The 20,313-nt window shown below is 38.4% G+C and overlaps 1 protein-coding gene across 2 annotated transcripts in view; it reads left to right on the top strand.

Moving 5' to 3' along the window:
* Positions 1 to 20,313, top strand: part of KMT5A (lysine methyltransferase 5A) — a 30,660-nt gene that overhangs the window by 3,903 nt on the left and 6,444 nt on the right. The window contains exons 2-5 of one of the 2 annotated variants that reach the window (XM_063454304.1): positions 15,789 to 15,886; positions 17,641 to 17,797; positions 19,453 to 19,627; positions 20,154 to 20,241. In XM_063454304.1, the coding sequence (XP_063310374.1) occupies positions 15,789 to 15,886; positions 17,641 to 17,797; positions 19,453 to 19,627; positions 20,154 to 20,241 (518 nt within the window). Of the gene's footprint in view, positions 1 to 15,788; positions 15,887 to 17,640; positions 17,798 to 19,422; positions 19,628 to 20,153; positions 20,242 to 20,313 lie in introns of both variants that reach the window. The other variant, XM_063454303.1, reaches the window with a different exon arrangement.

Genomic DNA, 20,313 nt, shown 5'->3' with positions numbered 1-20,313 from the left:
GTGTGTGTGTCCTACAATATAGTATAATATACTGTGTGTGTGGAGTGTCCTACAATATAGTATAATATACTGTGTGTGTGGAGTGTCCTACAATATAGTATAATATACTGTGTGTGTGTGTGTGTGTGTGTGGAGTGTCCTACAATATAGTATAATATACTGTGTGTGTGTGTGTGTGGAGTGTCCTACAATATAGTATAATATACTGTGTGTGTGTGTGTGTGTGTGTGTGTGGAGTGTCCTACAATATAGTATAATATACTGTGTGTGTGTGTGTGTGTGGAGTGTCCTACAATATAGTATAATATACTGTGTGTGTGTGTGTGGAGTGTCCTACAATATAGTATAATATACTGTGTGTGTGTGTGGAGTGTCCTACAATATAGTATAATATACTGTGTGTGTGTGTGGAGTGTCCTACAATATAGTATAATATACTGTGTGTGTGTGTGTGGAGTGTCCTACAATATAGTATAATATACTGTGTGTGTGTGTGTGTGGAGTGTCCTACAATATAGTATAATATACTGTGTGTGTGTGTGTGTGGAGTGTCCTACAATATAGTATAATATACTGTGTGTGTGTGTGTGTGGAGTGTCCTACAATATAGTATAATATACTGTGTGTGTGTGTGTGTGTGTGTGGAGGGTCCTACAATATAGTATAATATACTGTGTGTGTGGAGTGTCCTACAATATAGTATAATATACTGTGTGTGTGTGTGTGGAGTGTCCTACAATATAGTATAATATACTGTGTGTGTGTGTGTGTGTGTGTGGAGTGTCCTACAATATAGTATAATATAGTGTGTGTGGAGTGTCCTACAATATAGTATAATATACTGTGTGTGTGTGTGTGTGTGGAGTGTCCTACAATATAGTATAATATACTGTGTGTGTGTGTGGAGTGTCCTACAATATAGTATAATATACTGTGTGTGTGGAGTGTCCTACAATATAGTATAATATACTGTGTGTGTGTGTGTGTGGAGTGTCCTACAATATAGTATAATATACTGTGTGTGTGTGTGTGTGTGTGTGGAGTGTCCTACAATATAGTATAATATACTGTGTGTGTGTGTGTGTGTGTGTGTGGAGGGTCCTACAATATAGTATAATATACTGTGTGTGTGTGTGTGTGGAGTGTCCTACAATATAGTATAATATACTGTGTGTGTGTGTGGAGTGTCCTACAATATAGTATAATATACTGTGTGTGTGTGTGTGGAGTGTCCTACAATATAGTATAATATACTGTGTGTGTGTGTGTGTGTGTGTGTGGAGTGTCCTACAATATAGTATAATATACTGTGTGTGTGTGTGTGTGTGTGTGGAGTGTCCTACAATATAGTATAATATACTGTGTGTGTGTGTGTGGAGTGTCCTACAATATAGTATAATATACTGTGTGTGTGTGTGTGTGTGTGTGTGGAGTGTCCTACAATATAGTATAATATACTGTGTGTGTGTGTGTGTGTGTGTGGAGTGTCCTACAATATAGTATAATATACTGTGTGTGTGTGTGTGTGGAGTGTCCTACAATATAGTATAATATACTGTGTGTGTGTGTGTGTGTGTGGAGTGTCCTACAATATAGTATAATATACTGTGTGTGTGTGTGTGTGGAGTGTCCTACAATATAGTATAATATACTGTGTGTGTGTGTGTGTGTGGAGTGTCCTACAATATAGTATAATATACTGTGTGTGTGTGTGGAGTGTCCTACAATATAGTATAATATACTGTGTGTGTGTGTGTGTGGAGTGTCCTACAATATAGTATAATATACTGTGTGTGTGTGTGTGTGTGTGGAGTGTCCTACAATATAGTATAATATACTGTGTGTGTGTGTGTGGAGTGTCCTACAATATAGTATAATATACTGTGTGTGTGTGTGTGTGTGTGTGTGTGGAGGGTCCTACAATATAGTATAATATACTGTGTGTGTGGAGTGTCCTACAATATAGTATAATATACTGTGTGTGTGTGGAGTGTCCTACAATATAGTATAATATACTGTGTGTGTGGAGTGTCCTACAATATAGTATAATATACTGTGTGTGTGTGTGTGTGGAGTGTCCTACAATATAGTATAATATACTGTGTGTGTGGAGTGTCCTACAATATAGTATAATATACTGTGTGTGTGGAGTGTCCTACAATATAGTATAATATACTGTGTGTGTGTGTGTGTGGAGTGTCCTACAATATAGTATAATATACTGTGTGTGTGTGTGTGTGTGTGGAGTGTCCTACAATATAGTATAATATACTGTGTGTGTGTGTGTGTGTGTGTGTGTGGAGTGTCCTACAATATAGTATAATATACTGTGTGTGTGTGTGTGTGTGTGTGGAGTGTCCTACAATATAGTATAATATACTGTGTGTGTGTGTGTGTGGAGTGTCCTACAATATAGTATAATATACTGTGTGTGTGTGTGTGTGGAGTGTCCTACAATATAGTATAATATACTGTGTGTGTGTGTGTGTGTGTGTGTGTGGAGGGTCCTACAATATAGTATAATATACTGTGTGTGTGTGTGTGTGTGTGTGTGTGTGGAGTGTCCTACAATATAGTATAATATACTGTGTGTGTGTGTGTGGAGTGTCCTACAATATAGTATAATATACTGTGTGTGTGTGTGTGGAGTGTCCTACAATATAGTATAATATACTGTGTGTGTGTGTGTGTGGAGTGTCCTACAATATAGTATAATATACTGTGTGTGTGTGTGGAGTGTCCTACAATATAGTATAATATACTGTGTGTGTGTGTGGAGTGTCCTACAATATAGTATAATATACTGTGTGTGTGGAGTGTCCTACAATATAGTATAATATACTGTGTGTGTGTGTGGAGTGTCCTACAATATAGTATAATATACTGTGTGTGTGTGTGTGGAGTGTCCTACAATATAGTATAATATACTGTGTGTGTGTGTGTGGAGTGTCCTACAATATAGTATAATATACTGTGTGTGTGTGTGGAGTGTCCTACAATATAGTATAATATACTGTGTGTGTGTGGAGTGTCCTACAATATAGTATAATATACTGTGTGTGTGTGTGTGTGTGTGTGTGTGTGTGTGTGTGGAGGGTCCTACAATATAGTATAATATACTGTGTGTGTGTGTGTGGAGGGTCCTACAATATAGTATAATATACTGTGTGTGTGTGTGTGTGTGGAGTGTCCTACAATATAGTATAATATACTGTGTGTGTGTGTGTGTGGAGTGTCCTACAATATAGTATAATATACTGTGTGTGGAGTGTCCTACAATATAGTATAATATACTGTGTGTGTGTGTGGAGTGTCCTACAATATAGTATAATATACTGTGTGTGTGTGTGTGGAGTGTCCTACAATATAGTATAATATACTGTGTGTGTGTGTGTGTGTGTGTGTGTGTGGAGGGTCCTACAATATAGTATAATATACTGTGTGTGTGTGTGTGGAGGGTCCTACAATATAGTATAATATACTGTGTGTGTGTGTGTGTGTGTGTGTGTGGAGTGTCCTACAATATAGTATAATATACTGTGTGTGTGTGTGTGGAGTGTCCTACAATATAGTATAATATACTGTGTGTGTGTGTGTGTGGAGTGTCCTACAATATAGTATAATATACTGTGTGTGTGTGTGTGTGTGGAGTGTCCTACAATATAGTATAATATACTGTGTGGAGTGTCCTACAATATAGTATAATATACTGTGTGTGTGTGTGTGTGTGTGTGTGTGGAGTGTCCTACAATATAGTATAATATACTGTGTGTGTGTGTGTGTGTGGAGTGTCCTACAATATAGTATAATATACTGTGTGTGTGTGTGTGTGGAGTGTCCTACAATATAGTATAATATACTGTGTGTGTGTGTGTGTGTGTGTGTGTGTGTGTGTGTGGAGTGTCCTACAATATAGTATAATATACTGTGTGTGTGTGTGTGTGTGTGGAGTGTCCTACAATATAGTATAATATACTGTGTGTGTGTGTGTGTGTGTGTGGAGTGTCCTACAATATAGTATAATATACTGTGTGTGTGTGGAGTGTCCTACAATATAGTATAATATACTGTGTGTGTGTGTGTGGAGTGTCCTACAATATAGTATAATATACTGTGTGTGTGTGTGTGGAGTGTCCTACAATATAGTATAATATACTGTGTGTGTGTGTGTGGAGTGTCCTACAATATAGTATAATATACTGTGTGTGTGTGTGTGTGTGTGTGTGTGGAGTGTCCTACAATATAGTATAATATACTGTGTGTGTGTGTGTGTGTGTGTGTGTGTGGAGTGTCCTACAATATAGTATAATATACTGTGTGTGTGTGTGTGTGTGTGTGGAGTGTCCTACAATATAGTATAATATACTGTGTGTGTGTGGAGTGTCCTACAATATAGTATAATATACTGTGTGTGTGTGTGTGGAGTGTCCTACAATATAGTATAATATACTGTGTGTGTGTGTGTGGAGTGTCCTACAATATAGTATAATATACTGTGTGTGTGTGTGTGGAGTGTCCTACAATATAGTATAATATACTGTGTGTGTGTGTGTGTGTGTGTGTGTGTGTGTGTGTGGAGGGTCCTACAATATAGTATAATATACTGTGTGTGTGTGTGGAGTGTCCTACAATATAGTATAATATACTGTGTGTGTGTGGAGTGTCCTACAATATAGTATAATATACTGTGTGTGTGGAGTGTCCTACAATATAGTATAATATACTGTGTGTGTGTGTGTGTGGAGTGTCCTACAATATAGTATAATATACTGTGTGTGTGGAGTGTCCTACAATATAGTATAATATACTGTGTGTGGAGTGTCCTACAATATAGTATAATATACTGTGTGTGTGTGTGTGTGTGTGTGTGTGTGTGTGTGTGGAGTGTCCTACAATATAGTATAATATACTGTGTGTGTGTGTGTGTGTGGAGTGTCCTACAATATAGTATAATATACTGTGTGTGTGTGTGTGTGTGTGGAGTGTCCTACAATATAGTATAATATACTGTGTGTGTGTGTGTGTGGAGTGTCCTACAATATAGTATAATATACTGTGTGTGTGTGTGTGTGGAGTGTCCTACAATATAGTATAATATACTGTGTGTGTGTGTGTGTGTGTGTGTGGAGGGTCCTACAATATAGTATAATATACTGTGTGTGTGTGTGTGGAGGGTCCTACAATATAGTATAATATACTGTGTGTGTGTGTGTGGAGTGTCCTACAATATAGTATAATATACTGTGTGTGTGTGTGTGTGTGTGTGTGTGTGTGTGTGTGTGTGTGTGTGTGTGTGTGTGTGTGTGTGTGTGTGTGTGTGTGTGTGTGGAGTGTCCTACAATATAGTATAATATACTGTGTGTGTGTGTGTGGAGTGTCCTACAATATAGTATAATATACTGTGTGGAGTGTCCTACAATATAGTATAATATACTGTGTGTGTGTGTGGAGTGTCCTACAATATAGTATAATATACTGTGTGTGTGTGTGTGTGGAGTGTCCTACAATATAGTATAATATACTGTGTGTGTGTGTGTGGAGTGTCCTACAATATAGTATAATATACTGTGTGTGTGTGTGTGTGGAGTGTCCTACAATATAGTATAATATACTGTGTGTGTGGGGAGTGTCCTACAATATAGTATAATATACTGTGTGTGTGTGTGTGTGTGTGTGTGGAGTGTCCTACAATATAGTATAATATACTCTGTGTGTGTGTGGAGTGTCCTACAATATAGTATAATATACTCTGTGTGTGTGTGGAGTGTCCTACAATATAGTATAATATACTCTGTGTGTGTGTGGAGTGTCCTACAATATAGTATAATATACTCTGTGTGTGTGTGGAGTGTCCTACAATATAGTATAATATACTCTGTGTGTGTGTGTGGAGTGTCCTACAATATAGTATAATATACTCTGTGTGTGTGTGTGGAGTGTCCTACAATATAGTATAATATACTCTGTGTGTGTGTGTGGAGTGTCCTACAATATAGTATAATATACTGTGTGTGTGTGGAGTGTCCTACAATATAGTATAATATACTGTGTGTGTGTGGAGTGTCCTACAATATAGTATAATATACTCTGTGTGTGTGGAGTGTCCTACAATATAGTATAATATACTCTGTGTGTGTGGAGTGTCCTACAATATAGTATAATATACTGTGTGTGTGTGTGTGTGTGTGTGTGTGTGTGTGTGTGTGTGTGTGTGTGTGTGTGTGGAGTGTCCTACAATATAGTATAATATACTGTGTGTGTGTGGAGTGTCCTAAAATATAGTATAATCTACTGTGTGTGGAGTGTCCTAAAATATAGTATAATCTACTGTGTGTGGGGAGTGTCCTAAAATATAGTATAATCTACTGTGTGTGGGTTGTGTCCTAAAATATAGTATAATCTACTGTGTGTGGGGAGTGTCCTAAAATATAGTATAATCTACTGTGTGTGGGGAGTGTCCTAAAATATAGTATAATCTACTGTGTGTGGGGAGTGTCCTAAAATATAGTATAATATACTGTGTGTGGGGAGTGTCCTAAAATATAGTATAATCTACTGTGTGTGGGGAGTGTCCTAAAATATAGTATAATCTACTGTGTGTGGGGAGTGTCCTAAAATATAGTATAATATACTGTGTGTGTGTGTGGAGTGTCCTACAATATAGTATAATATACTGTGTGTGTGTGTGGAGTGTCCTACAATATAGTATAATATACTGTGTGTGTGGAGTGTCCTACAATATAGTATAATATACTGTGTGTGTGTGTGGAGTGTCCTAAAATATAGTATAATATACTGTGTGTGTGTGTGTGGAGTGTCCTAAAATATAGTATAATATACTGTGTGTGTGTGTGGAGTGTCCTAAAATATAGTATAATCTACTGTGTGTGGGGAGTGTCCTAAAATATAGTATAATCTACTGTGTGTGGGGAGTGTCCTAAAATATAGTATAATCTACTGTGTGTGGGGAGTGTCCTAAAATATAGTATAATCTACTGTGTGTGGGGAGTGTCCTAAAATATAGTATAATATACTGTGTGTGGGGAGTGTCCTAAAATATAGTATAATATACTGTGTGTGGGGAGTGTCCTAAAATATAGTATAATCTACTGTGTGTGGGGAGTGTCCTAAAATATAGTATAATCTACTGTGTGTGGGGAGTGTCCTAAAATATAGTATAATATACTGTGTGTGTGTGTGGGGAGTGTCCTAAAATATAGTATAATATACTGTGTGTGTGTGTGGGGAGTGTCCTAAAATATAGTATAATCTACTGTGTGTGGGGAGTGTCCTAAAATATAGTATAATCTACTGTGTGTGGGGAGTGTCCTAAAATATAGTATAATCTACTGTGTGTGGGGAGTGTCCTAAAATATAGTATAATCTACTGTGTGTGGGGAGTGTCCTAAAATATAGTATAATCTACTGTGTGTGGGGAGTGTCCTAAAATATAGTATAATCTACTGTGTGTGGGGAGTGTCCTAAAATATAGTATAATATACTGTGTGGGGAGTGTCCTAAAATATAGTATAATATAGTGTGTGTGTGTGTGTGTGTGTGTGTGTGTGTGTGGAGTGTCCTAAAATATAGTATAATATACTGTGTGTGTGGAGTGTCCTAAAATATAGTATAATATACTGTGTGTGTGGAGTGTCCTAAAATATAGTATAATATACTGTGTGTGTGGAGTGTCCTAAAATATAGTATAATATACTGTGTGTGTGTGTGTGGAGTGTCCTAAAATATAGTATAATATACTGTGTGTGGGGAGTGTCCTAAAATATAGTATAATCTACTGTGTGTGGGGAGTGTCCTAAAATATAGTATAATCTACTGTGTGTGTGTGTGGAGTGTCCTAAAATATAGTATAATATACTGTGTGTGCGGAGTGTCCTAAAATATAGTATAATCTACTGTGTGTGGGGAGTGTCCTAAAATATAGTATAATCTACTGTGTGTGGGGAGTGTCCTAAAATATAGTATAATCTACTGTGTGTGGGGAGTGTCCTAAAATATAGTATAATATACTGTGTGGGGAGTGTCCTAAAATATAGTATAATATACTGTGTGTGTGGAGTGTCCTAAAATATAGTATAATATACTGTGTGTGTGTGTGTGTGTGTGTGTGTGGAGTGTCCTAAAATATAGTATAATATACTGTGTGTGTGGAGTGTCCTAAAATATAGTATAATATACTGTGTGTGTGGAGTGTCCTAAAATATAGTATAATATACTGTGTGTGTGGAGTGTCCTAAAATATAGTATAATATACTGTGTGTGTGGAGTGTCCTAAAATATAGTATAATATACTGTGTGTGTGTGTGGAGTGTCCTAAAATATAGTATAATATACTGTGTGTGGGGAGTGTCCTAAAATATAGTATAATCTACTGTGTGTGGGGAGTGTCCTAAAATATAGTATAATCTACTGTGTGTGTGTGTGGAGTGTCCTAAAATATAGTATAATATACTGTGTGTGCGGAGTGTCCTAAAATATAGTATAATATACTGTGTGTGGAGTGTCCTAAAATATAGTATAATATACTGTGTGTGTGTGTGGAGTGCCCTAAAATATAGTATAATATACTGTGTGTGTGTGGAGTGTCCTAAAATATAGTATAATATACTGTGTGTGTGTGGAGTGTCCTAAAATATACTATAATATACCGTGTGTGTGTGGAGTGTCCTACAATATACTATAATATACAGTGTGTGTGTGGAGTGTCCTACAATATACTATAATATACCGTGTGTGTGGAGGGTCCTACAGTATAGCATAATATACTATGTGTCCTACAATATAGCAGAATATACTGTGTGTCCTACAATATAGCAGAATATACTGTGTGTCCTACAATATAGCAGAATATACTGTGTGTCCTACAATATAGCAGAATATACTGTGTGTCCTACAATATAGCAGAATATACTGTGTGTCCTACAATATAGCAGAATATACTGTGTGTCCTACAATATAGCAGAATATACTGTGTGTCCTACAATATAGCAGAATATACTGTGTGTCCTACGATATAGCAGAATATACTGTGTCCTACAATATAGCAGAATATACTGTGTGTCCTACAATATAGCAGAATATACTGTGTGTCCTACAATATAGCAGAATATACTGTGTGTCCTACAATATAGCAGAATATACTGTGTGTCCTACAATATAGCAGAATATACTGTGTGTCCTACAATATAGCAGAATATACTGTGTGTCCTACAATATAGCAGAATATACTGTGTGTCCTACAATATAGCAGAATATACTATGTGTCCTACAATATAGCAGAATATACTATGTGTCCTACAATATAGCAGAATATACTATGTGTCCTACAATATAGCAGAATATACTATGTGTCCTACAATATAGCAGAATATACTGTCCTACAATATAGCAGAATATACTGTGTCCTACAATATAGCAGAATATACTATGTGTCCTACACTATAGCAGAATATACTATGTGTCCTACAATATAGCAGAATATACTATGTGTCCTACACTATAGCAGAATATACTATGTGTCCTACACTATAGCAGAATATACTATGTGCCCTACACTATAGCAGAATATACTATGTGCCCTACACTATAGCAGAATATACTATGTGCCCTACACTATAGCAGAATATACTATGTGCCCTACACTATAGCAGAATATACTATGTGCCCTACACTATAGCAGAATATACTATGTGCCCTACACTATAGCAGAATATACTATGTGCCCTACACTATAGCAGAATATACTATGTGCCCTACACTATAGCAGAATATACTATGTGCCCTACACTATAGCAGAATATACTATGTGCCCTACACTATAGCAGAATATACTATGTGCCCTACACTATAGCAGAATATACTATGTGCCCTACACTATAGCAGAATATACTATGTGCCCTACACTATAGCAGAATATACTATGTGCCCTACACTATAGCAGAATATACTATGTGCCCTACACTATAGCAGAATATACTATGTGCCCTACACTATAGCAGAATATACTATGTGCCCTACACTATAGCAGAATATACTATGTGCCCTACACTATAGCAGAATATACTATGTGCCCTACACTATAGCAGAATATACTATGTGCCCTACACTATAGCAGAATATACTATGTGCCCTACACTATAGCAGAATATACTATGTGCCCTACACTATAGCAGAATATACTATGTGCCCTACACTATAGCAGAATATACTATGTGCCCTACACTATAGCAGAATATACTATGTGCCCTACACTATAGCAGAATATACTATGTGCCCTACACTATAGCAGAATATACTATGTGCCCTACACTATAGCAGAATATACTATGTGCCCTACACTATAGCAGAATATACTATGTGCCCTACACTATAGCAGAATATACTATGTGCCCTACACTATAGCAGAATATACTATGTGCCCTACACTATAGCAGAATATACTATGTGCCCTACACTATAGCAGAATATACTATGTGCCCTACACTATAGCAGAATATACTATGTGCCCTACACTATAGCAGAATATACTATGTGCCCTACACTATAGCAGAATATACTATGTGCCCTACACTATAGCAGAATATACTATGTGCCCTACACTATAGCAGAATATACTATGTGCCCTACACTATAGCAGAATATACTATGTGCCCTACACTATAGCAGAATATACTATGTGCCCTACACTATAGCAGAATATACTATGTGCCCTACACTATAGCAGAATATACTATGTGCCCTACACTATAGCAGAATATACTATGTGCCCTACACTATAGCAGAATATACTATGTGCCCTACACTATAGCAGAATATACTATGTGCCCTACACTATAGCAGAATATACTATGTGCCCTACACTATAGCAGAATATACTATGTGCCCTACACTATAGCAGAATATACTATGTGCCCTACACTATAGCAGAATATACTATGTGCCCTACACTATAGCAGAATATACTATGTGCCCTACACTATAGCAGAATATACTATGTGCCCTACACTATAGCAGAATATACTATGTGCCCTACACTATAGCAGAATATACTATGTGCCCTACACTATAGCAGAATATACTATGTGCCCTACACTATAGCAGAATATACTATGTGCCCTACACTATAGCAGAATATACTATGTGCCCTACACTATAGCAGAATATACTATGTGCCCTACACTATAGCAGAATATACTATGTGCCCTACACTATAGCAGAATATACTATGTGCCCTACACTATAGCAGAATATACTATAATATACTGTTCAGATAATTTAATTTGCTAGCACTGTGTTTAATCCTGTAACTTTCCAAGACACAATAAAACCTGTACATGGGGGTACCGTTTTACATGGTAGACTTTGCTGAACACAAATATTAGGTTTTACGGTTTTGAAACACTATCACAGCGATGATAGTCTGTGAAAGTGACTTTTTTTTGCATTTTTCACACACAAATGGCACTTTCACTGATGTTGTGATACGTTTTACTGTCTTGAAAAACTATTTGCGTTCAGTGAAGTCTCCAAAGTATAACTCATGTACAGGTTTTATAGTGGGTTTTGAAAGTTACAGGGTCAAATACAAGGACGTTTTTTCACACTGAAATTTGCCAGATAGGTTATGTTGCGTATGGTAGCCCAGGAATGAAAATTACCCCCATGATTGCATACCATTTTGCAAAAAAAGAGAACACCAGCTATTGCAAATGGGGTATGTCCAGTCTTTTTTTAGTAGCCACAAACACTGGCCAAAGTTAGCGTTTTATAATTGTTTTTTTTTATTTTTTTTTTTATTGACTTTTGACTCCCAGTCATGGTCATATTAAAGACCTTACAGAGGAAATTCAACTCATACATATCATCCAACACTTATGGTATAGCATAACAAATATATCTAGCAAGGAATGGCATTTGGACCAGGAACTGAGGGACTTTCATTTTGGGTAGTGGGAGACAGCGCTGGTCTATGTGCCGGGTTTGGCCTGGGGGGCCTGGCGTTGCTAAAGGCAAATAGGCTGTGTGCTTATTGTGTTATAAGCGTGTTATGGTCAGTGCAGCAGATTGGGTTGTACAGGGAGCATGTGCTCTATGGTGTGGGCTTTTGGATTGTGTGCTCTTGTGTGGAGTGATGCCCCTTAACCCTGTGGGCGGGGGAATGTAGTTGCAGTGCTCTTATGCTGTATATTTGCTAACATCAATCATCAGGGAGAGAGCCGTCCTGAGAGCCACGGGATGCATGCCTGTGAGACATGAATGCTGTGAGGTGGTAGATATTAGTCCCTGGGTTCTTCAGGTCTTGGCTGTTGTGAGGGCTCCTGCCCGTCGGGAGGCGGCCGGTGTCACTGTGGTAGGGGCCCCTGTTGGTGGCTGTGCCGCTGGTTGGTTTGGTCTCGCTGCAGGCAGAGAGTTCTGCTGTAGCCCCAGGGTTGGTAAGAGATTTGTGGCGCCCTGCATATCTATTGAGCTTGAATTTCAGTTACAATTTAACATCGAAAATGCAGTTTTATGGTTCCTACAAAAATTTTATCAAAAAGCTAAAAAGTGACCTTGTATGAAAGCTCAATTCTGTACTGCTTATGGGACATGAACAGTGCTTCCTCTTAGAGAAAACTCCATCACTCGTAGTGTATTGTGAACATTGCAAGGCAAGTTGTGTTAATAATGGCGTCAAGACCAGTGTCAAGTATTTATTTTTACATCTCAGATTTAATGCATTACAAATGTCTTCTGAAAGTTCTTCGTATGCAGCAAATCCCTGGGTTGTGAACCTCTTCCACTTACCATGACATCACCCAAATGTCACTGATACTTCCATGCCAGCCCTGGTTTTTTCCTATAGAAATAGAAAACCTTTTGATATAACTGCAGATGTCCACCAAAAGACATACGTTGTTGTATTTGGAGGGTCCCTTTAGTTGTGGTGCCTGGCAAAAGGCACCATAAGCACTGTAAGCCATTGTAGTGGTTATGGTGTCAGGAATCCCCTAGCATCATTCCACAATAGTCAAACCATTTTCAAAAGGTTTAACATTTATCTGGGTCCTCAGGGTGCCTCTTCTCTAAAATACAGTGGTACCTCCGGTTTACAAATTCAATGCGTTCTCCGGGAAGTTTCTGATTGCGAAAAATTTGTAAACCGAAACGTGGTTTCCCATAGGAATGCATTGAAAACCAATTAATCCGTTCTGGAGGTCAAAAAAAGTCAAAATGAGCTGGCATGGAAAGCAACCCACAATGCAGAACACACAGTAAAAGGCATGCAAATGACAAAGCTCAGCTCCCTACCTTTCCACCGCTTGAGAAATGCACCCAAAAAGTCCCAAAACCACAAAAAAAAAACCAGAATGGCTCCAAAACTCAATGCAAAAGCCTCTCCAAAACCTTCACACTCAACGCCACGTGCTACCCACAGACTCCAGCATGCACAGGGGAAATGCTATGAACCTCCCAGGTGCAATGCTTCCTGGGGAAACATGCTTTGTATTGCGGGAAAAAAAAGTGTAAACCGAGGCATTATTTTCATTTGTAAACCGCAAATTGTTAAGAGGCGTTTTGTAAACCGAGGTACTACTGTATAGTTAAATAAGAGGTTCCTCTCTTGCAATAAGTAAGTATATTATTTTGATTAAATCCATTGGATAAGGGTCACCTTTCAGCCAATGTGTTCTGCACAATTATTGCAGAAGTTGGGACATCCACGTTAATGATCTCTGATGTGAAGGCTGCTGGGGAACTCAGGAAATGCCACACTGTTCAATATTAGTTTGACTAACTGTGAGATGGTGCTAGGAAACTTTAATCACCATAACTATGTGTGGGCTGTAGTGGTTATGGTGCATGTTAGGTGACTTTAGGAATTTCCCCCACCCCCATTCATTTCCTGAGATTATAAAGTTAAAATCTTGGCACCTGACAGGTGGTCGTATTATTATCTGCATTTATATAGTGCCAATATTCCGTAACCAGCAGTGAAATTCCTTAAACAGACACTGTAGGCACTATAACCATTTCATCTAATTGAATTTGTTATAGTGCCTGGAGGCTGGCACTGTCCCTCCATTCCGTGTTAAATTTTGAGCAGTTCCTGGCTTCCCATAGTCTTGCCCCACTGGAGGTATTGCCAAGCAGACATTACATACTTCCTTATAGCCCTACTGATTCATACCTGCAGTGGGCATTGTGATGGGATGAATGCGGTCAGTCGTGAATGGTGCACTCAGCCAATCACAGCTGCCCATTGCTACTTCCTCGTTAGCCCAAGGAGCACAGAGGGGATGGGTTGCTGGGGACTTTTGCTTAGCATTAAAACAAAAGCTTAACACTAAATAGAAGAGCAGTGACAAGGGACTTCAGACACTATAGAACACCTACAGTGTAACTTCAAAAAAGTGTTTCCTTTTAAATATGTGGAGAAAAAGTGTGTGTGTGCGCATGTGCAGCATGGCATTTTGCTGTGCATGTACAATAGCTTACCAATAATTTCCTATGAGAGCATTGATTTGGCTGAGATCCTCAATATTGATTATCTCCGGATTTCCGCTGTGGAGGCAGACATAGATACCAGCACTGGGAGGGAGAAAAGTGAAGTAAAACAACCTTTTTTAACTTCACCTAGGAGGGTCAGACACACAAACAGTTGGTTTAACACTAGTGTTAGGAAAACATGTTTGTATTCCTAACGCGATAGTGTTCCTTTAAGGCTAGAGTAGCTGACCTAGTGAATATTTCCTGTGTGACTATGCCTGTGTCCCCAGGGAAAAAAGCTTTTTTTTTTTTATTTTTCTTTCTGGGGACACATGGGCATAGTCTGATAGGAAATATTCACTATGGCAGCTACTCTGGCCTTAAAGGGACACTATAGTCACCCAGACAACTTCTGCTCAATCAAGTGGTCAGGGTGCCAGGTCCCCCAGGTTTTATCCCTTCAGATGTAAACATAGCAGTTTCAGAGAAAATGTTTACATTGCAGAGTTAATCCAACCTCCTGACAGCTGCTAGAGGCGCTTCTGTGACTCTGGATGCGAAATTCGCATCCAGCGTGCAGAACGACCATAGGAAAGCATTGAGAATGCCCCCCCCCAATGCTTTCTTATTGAAAATACTGGGAGGCTATTGTACATACACAGCAAAACACCACTCTGCTACAATCTGCATCTCCCATAGAGATGCACTAAACTTGGAAGTGCCTCTAGTGGCTGCCACTAAAAATGTTACTGGGCAGCAGCTGCAGGCACAGGCTGTAGACACCACAACATTGAGCTGTAGTGGTTCTAATGACTACAGTGTCCCTTTAAATTTTAAATTCTCCCTTTTGGTCGATAACCCTGTATAATATCCCAGTTGCCCGTGTTGGTCTAAAGTAGCACAGCTTGAATCTGAACACCGAAAGCCTCCAGGAACTCTCAAACATCTAATTTATTTATATGTGCCAGCTTGTAGGCTAGGGAGGGCGGTGAAGTTCTAGGCACACACCGCCACATGGCGGCTCGGTATAGTGAGTAGATGTATCCGGGTTCTGTATGGGACTTTCTGTTGTGCGAGCACTCCCTCTGTACAGGATGTCTGGCTCTCTACACACTATGCTATGTGAATTGGTGAGGTTTGCAGTGAGCTGGCTGGAGTCCCTCACTAGATGAGAGGGCTGGCTTAGCGGAGCTCTCAGTCCCTTTAAAGATGGCGGCGCCTCGCCCTGCAGCTCCCGACACAATGCGTTGAAAACCTCTCCCACTCCATGTAACCCATACAAACCCGACCTGTCTGTCTCCTAGGCAAGAAAATGTCCAAACCCAGCGACGGAAGAAGCGGGGAGGCACCGGAAACCTGTCGGACCGGGGGCACCAATGAGAACCATCCGAAAATGAACGGGGTCGGTGGCTTATTTATTCCTCTATTTACTTTGCTTGGTTTGGCAGCTGCCGAAAGTACTTCTTCCTATGTACTAACAGTGCTGGATTCTGTGTGATCATTTTTCGATTTTTTCTTTTTTTTTTTCCAATTAAATCTTTTAATAACTAGGCTGCTATAGCTTTAACACTCTACTTCCATTTAGGTTTTCTCAAGGTCGATTGGTTTTAAAAGTACAATGGCAATCTTAGTGGGGTTTTACTGTTTTGTTTATGATCTGGTGCTTTAAGAGAACACATGTGGTGGTGGTTTGGGGGGGGGGGGGCTACATTGACATTTTATTTTCCATATGTAGTTAGAATTCTACCATATTAATATATTTATTATGCATGCTTTCTTGCCACTATTCAGATATACTTGGTTCCCCTTTGAAATAAAGTTAATGTGCAGTTGCACAGGAACTAGTGATCTGTCAGGATGTGAAAGTGTCTGAATGGTTTTGTTTTTCATAATATCTTTAACCCCTTAAGGACCAAACTTCTGGAATAAAAGGGAATCATGACATGTCACACATGGCATGTGTCCTTAAGGGGTTAAAAGCCATGTCAAGTGCCAGTGTAAGAAAAAAAAAATCCACATTTTATCAGAAAAAGGCACTGAAAAATCCATTTAGCCTTTAAATGTCCATGTCTGTAACCCTTCCTGCGATGTGTTGAGGGTTTTGTGTAATTTGTGCATTGTCCTAAAGCGCCAGTACCATTTTTATTTTTAGAACATGATTAATGCGCAGATTAATTATTGAATCATGTGTTTGAACTTGAGTGTGTTGCTGAAAATATGTAATTCATAACAAGTTATTAGAACTAGAGCAGAGTGTTCTCATTGACATTGGTGTGTACAATTTTATTTTTTTTGCGGGGTTTTTTTAATTTGTTTAATTTCTATTCCCCCCCCAGCAGTTCAGTAAGAGCAATTTTCTTAATTTCCATTTGTTACCATAGTATTGCTTGCATGTAGATATTGTATAATTTAAACGCAGATTTATGTAGCAGCCCTGGGTTTATGTGGTAAAGTGAATTTAATTGGAATAAAATGAAGCATTCCTTCAATTTTGTAAATTAAAGCCTGGGTAACAAACACAATTGATGGGTCAGATTCAGTGGCTGAGATTAACTGGCCTTTATTTGGAGTATATATTTCAGCAATACATACCTTACTGCACCAAAGTTCCTGGTAACAAGCTAGTTTTGGTTATGGTTACATCTGCCTGAAAGCACTTTTTAGGATTTTCTGTTACATGCCACAGGGAGTTTGCAATGGCTTTCTGTCGCTCTAAAATTGTACACCATCTTGGCAGAATTGTTTTAAAAGAACCAATGCATATGCATTTAATATCAGTAGTGCTAAAACAATGGTGATCTCAACTTTTGACAAGGGACCCCATCCCATGTAGCAAGAGTTGTGACATGAAATCATTTTAAGTACCAATTGAGCACGTCTCATAGCTTTTTGTGTGTAATGGAAGGTAATCACACACAAATATTTAGCTTTTTCTTTAATAGCTTTACATTAATTTTGTGTATTACAATAGATAATATACAGCTTATTTATATAAAATAATCCATTATTTAAAATGTCCTCAAACTGGTACATTTTTGCCAAAGTTTTCCAATTTGGTTCTCCTTACCCATTGATTTGCTGTTATGAATCCCTAGTCCCATTGGTTAAAGTTCACTGAAATATTAATGTCAATGGGATACTTTGTTCCACCTGCAGGATCTGTTGCTCATAGGGCAATCAAAAATCTACTCTTATATGAGCCCTACTAAAACATCCAGCCTTCGCCCACCGCTTCAAGAAGAAAACTCCTTTATAAACTATGAGGGCAAATGTCCAGGAAAAACACAGTCAGAGGCCCACAAGAAAGCAGAAGGTATGTGTCTCCATTCCTTAATCTATTTGTATGTGCTATAGAGAACTACAGATTTTGTGCAGCATGATCCAAAAAGGACAAAGTGTTGAGGTTTCAATAGATTCTGCCTGCCCGTGCAGTGAGATCGTCCATAATCCCCGGTTGTGTACTCTTCTACAAGCTTTGATTCAAGCAGCTGACTGATACCCCTGGTAGCTGACGAAAAGCAGTTGGGATAAGATTAATTTGCACCAGTGTGAAATTGTATAGATTCAAACCTTTTTAATTTTTTTTTTACACTTTTTGTCATAAGTCATTCTGATAAATTTCTGTACAATATGGACAAAAGCTATTTGGTAAAGTACAAGTTAAAAAAATGTACTTGAAGTCTTGCATGACATTGCAAGAGAGGTGTAAAAAGAAAAGAATATACAACAAATGAAACCATACACTAAACTAAACATGCAATCTTCCTGTGTGAGATTTCCTATAGAAGACTTCACAGGATCCTCCATAGACTTAAGATTTTCTAATCTTCTGCATGCATGAGTAACATGGTGGTGGGTGGGCTTCTTGTAGAAGGTTCTAGGAGTTGGAGAATTACGGCTGTGCCAGGGAGAAAGAGAGCTTACAGCAGAGGTAGGCAACCTTAGGCACTCCACATATTGAGGACTAAATCTCCCCTGATGCTTTGCCAGCATTATGGCTGTGAGCGAATTATTATGGTAGATGCACTCCAGAATATCTAGAGTTCTGAAGGTTGCCTATCCCTGGCTGAAAGGGAACCTATATTCCCGAATCTAAGAATGGGTATTTCGGGACTGTAGGTTACCTAATATTAATGTGATCACTGTCCACCCACCTTTGCTCAGTAAAATTGAAGACTTCATCTGTTAAACTTGCCTTCTTTTCAGTGCCAAGACTGCTCCGCTGCAGCCTCTAGGTCTGTCGATATCGGCATCCAAGTTTATAGAAAAGCAGTGGGTTGTAGAACGCAAGCACTGCAAAACAAAGTGCTACTCCAATCAAATTCTGCTATATGCAGGATTTGATTGAAGAACCAAGTTTTCTGTTATGAATATGGAAGTGCCTCTGGGAGCTATCAGGATGATAGCCTCTAGAAGCGTGCTTAAAGGGAACCTATAGTGCCAGGAAAACAACCCCGTTTTCCTGGCACTATAGGCTCTTTGATAAACCTCCCCCACCCCCGGCCTCTAGAGGCTGGATTAACCCGGCAATGTAAACATAGCAGTTTCTCTGAAACTATGTTTTCAGCTGCAGGCTTAAAACTAAGGGGACCTGGCACCCAGACCATTTCATTGAGCTGAAGTGGTCTGGGTGCCTATAGTGGTCCTTTTTAAAACTTTCTTGTAGACTTTTCCACTTGTTTACCTAATGGCAATGTTTTACATTGAGATTTAGTGGTCCTTTTAAAGTATATCTCCCGAACTGCTCTATACTTGACATCTTTCACATAAACAGATTTGCCAAAAATGCAAAGGCCACAAAAGTGACCGTGTCACTTTGACATTCTGACCCTATTTTCCCATATTCACAGCACAATCATTTTGTATTTATACATCAGTTGGAAATTTTAATGCATTTGTCTTTTTATCTGGAAATGATACTTTAAATGTCTATTTTAGTTGATAAAAGGAAAATTGTTACAATAACAGAACCGGTGGTGAAGTCAAGGGAACCTAAGGATACCGACTGTAATACTTTGGAAACGTTTTCTGTACCAAAACAAGATCTCCCTGGACCAGACACTCCTGAAAAATTGGTTAGGCCACCTGCTGATCAAAAGCCCGAACCGCAGAAGAAAGTCAAAGCAAAACCTAGCAGGAGGAAGTGAGTGGTGAAACTGTTAACTTGTTTGTTTAAAGAGCATAATGCTTGCCAAAGCTTTAACTCTGGCAGATAAATCTGTTAAACAACTAAAGAACTACAATGCAGGAAAACGGTCAGCTGGAGTTTAAAAAAAAAAAAGTGGATTTTTAAACATGTTTTGTGAAGCAGAGATTTATACAGAATATAAAACTATAGTTGAATGTAAAAAAAAAAAAAAAAAAAATGGATTTTACATTTTTATTTTTTTTATTTCTCCTACCACTTCTTTTGTGTGGAGTTAAACCACTCATGCGTTTCATAATGGTTTATATTGCTGAGCAGTCCCTGCATTGCATTGTAGCTCTGACCACAAACCTGGAGAACAGGCTATTTCATAATGCCAGTTAATGTTGTCCCTGGTCATGCAGTCACTGTGATGGCAAGTTACAGTGGTTGCCTGACAAATGGCAAGCTGTGGTTTAAACATAATGTCTTGTGAAATCATTCTCTTCACTCTCTATGATCTGACAGATTCTTTATTTCCTAGAGTTCCAGCTAAGAATTCTCCCAACAGAAAGGTCACTGATTATTTTCCGATCCGGAGGAGCTGCAGGAAAAGTAAAAGTGAACTAGAGGTACATGCATGTTTTTAGCAGTTTTTGACTTCATATTAAAATACAATTACTTGTTAATCACATTTTATTATT

The sequence above is a fragment of the Pelobates fuscus genome, chromosome 5 (assembly GCF_036172605.1).
Source record: "Pelobates fuscus isolate aPelFus1 chromosome 5, aPelFus1.pri, whole genome shotgun sequence".
Classification (NCBI taxonomy): domain Eukaryota; kingdom Metazoa; phylum Chordata; class Amphibia; order Anura; family Pelobatidae; genus Pelobates; species Pelobates fuscus.
The sequence above is the reverse complement of the archived record's forward strand: the minus strand, read 5'-3'. Positions and strand labels throughout refer to the sequence as shown.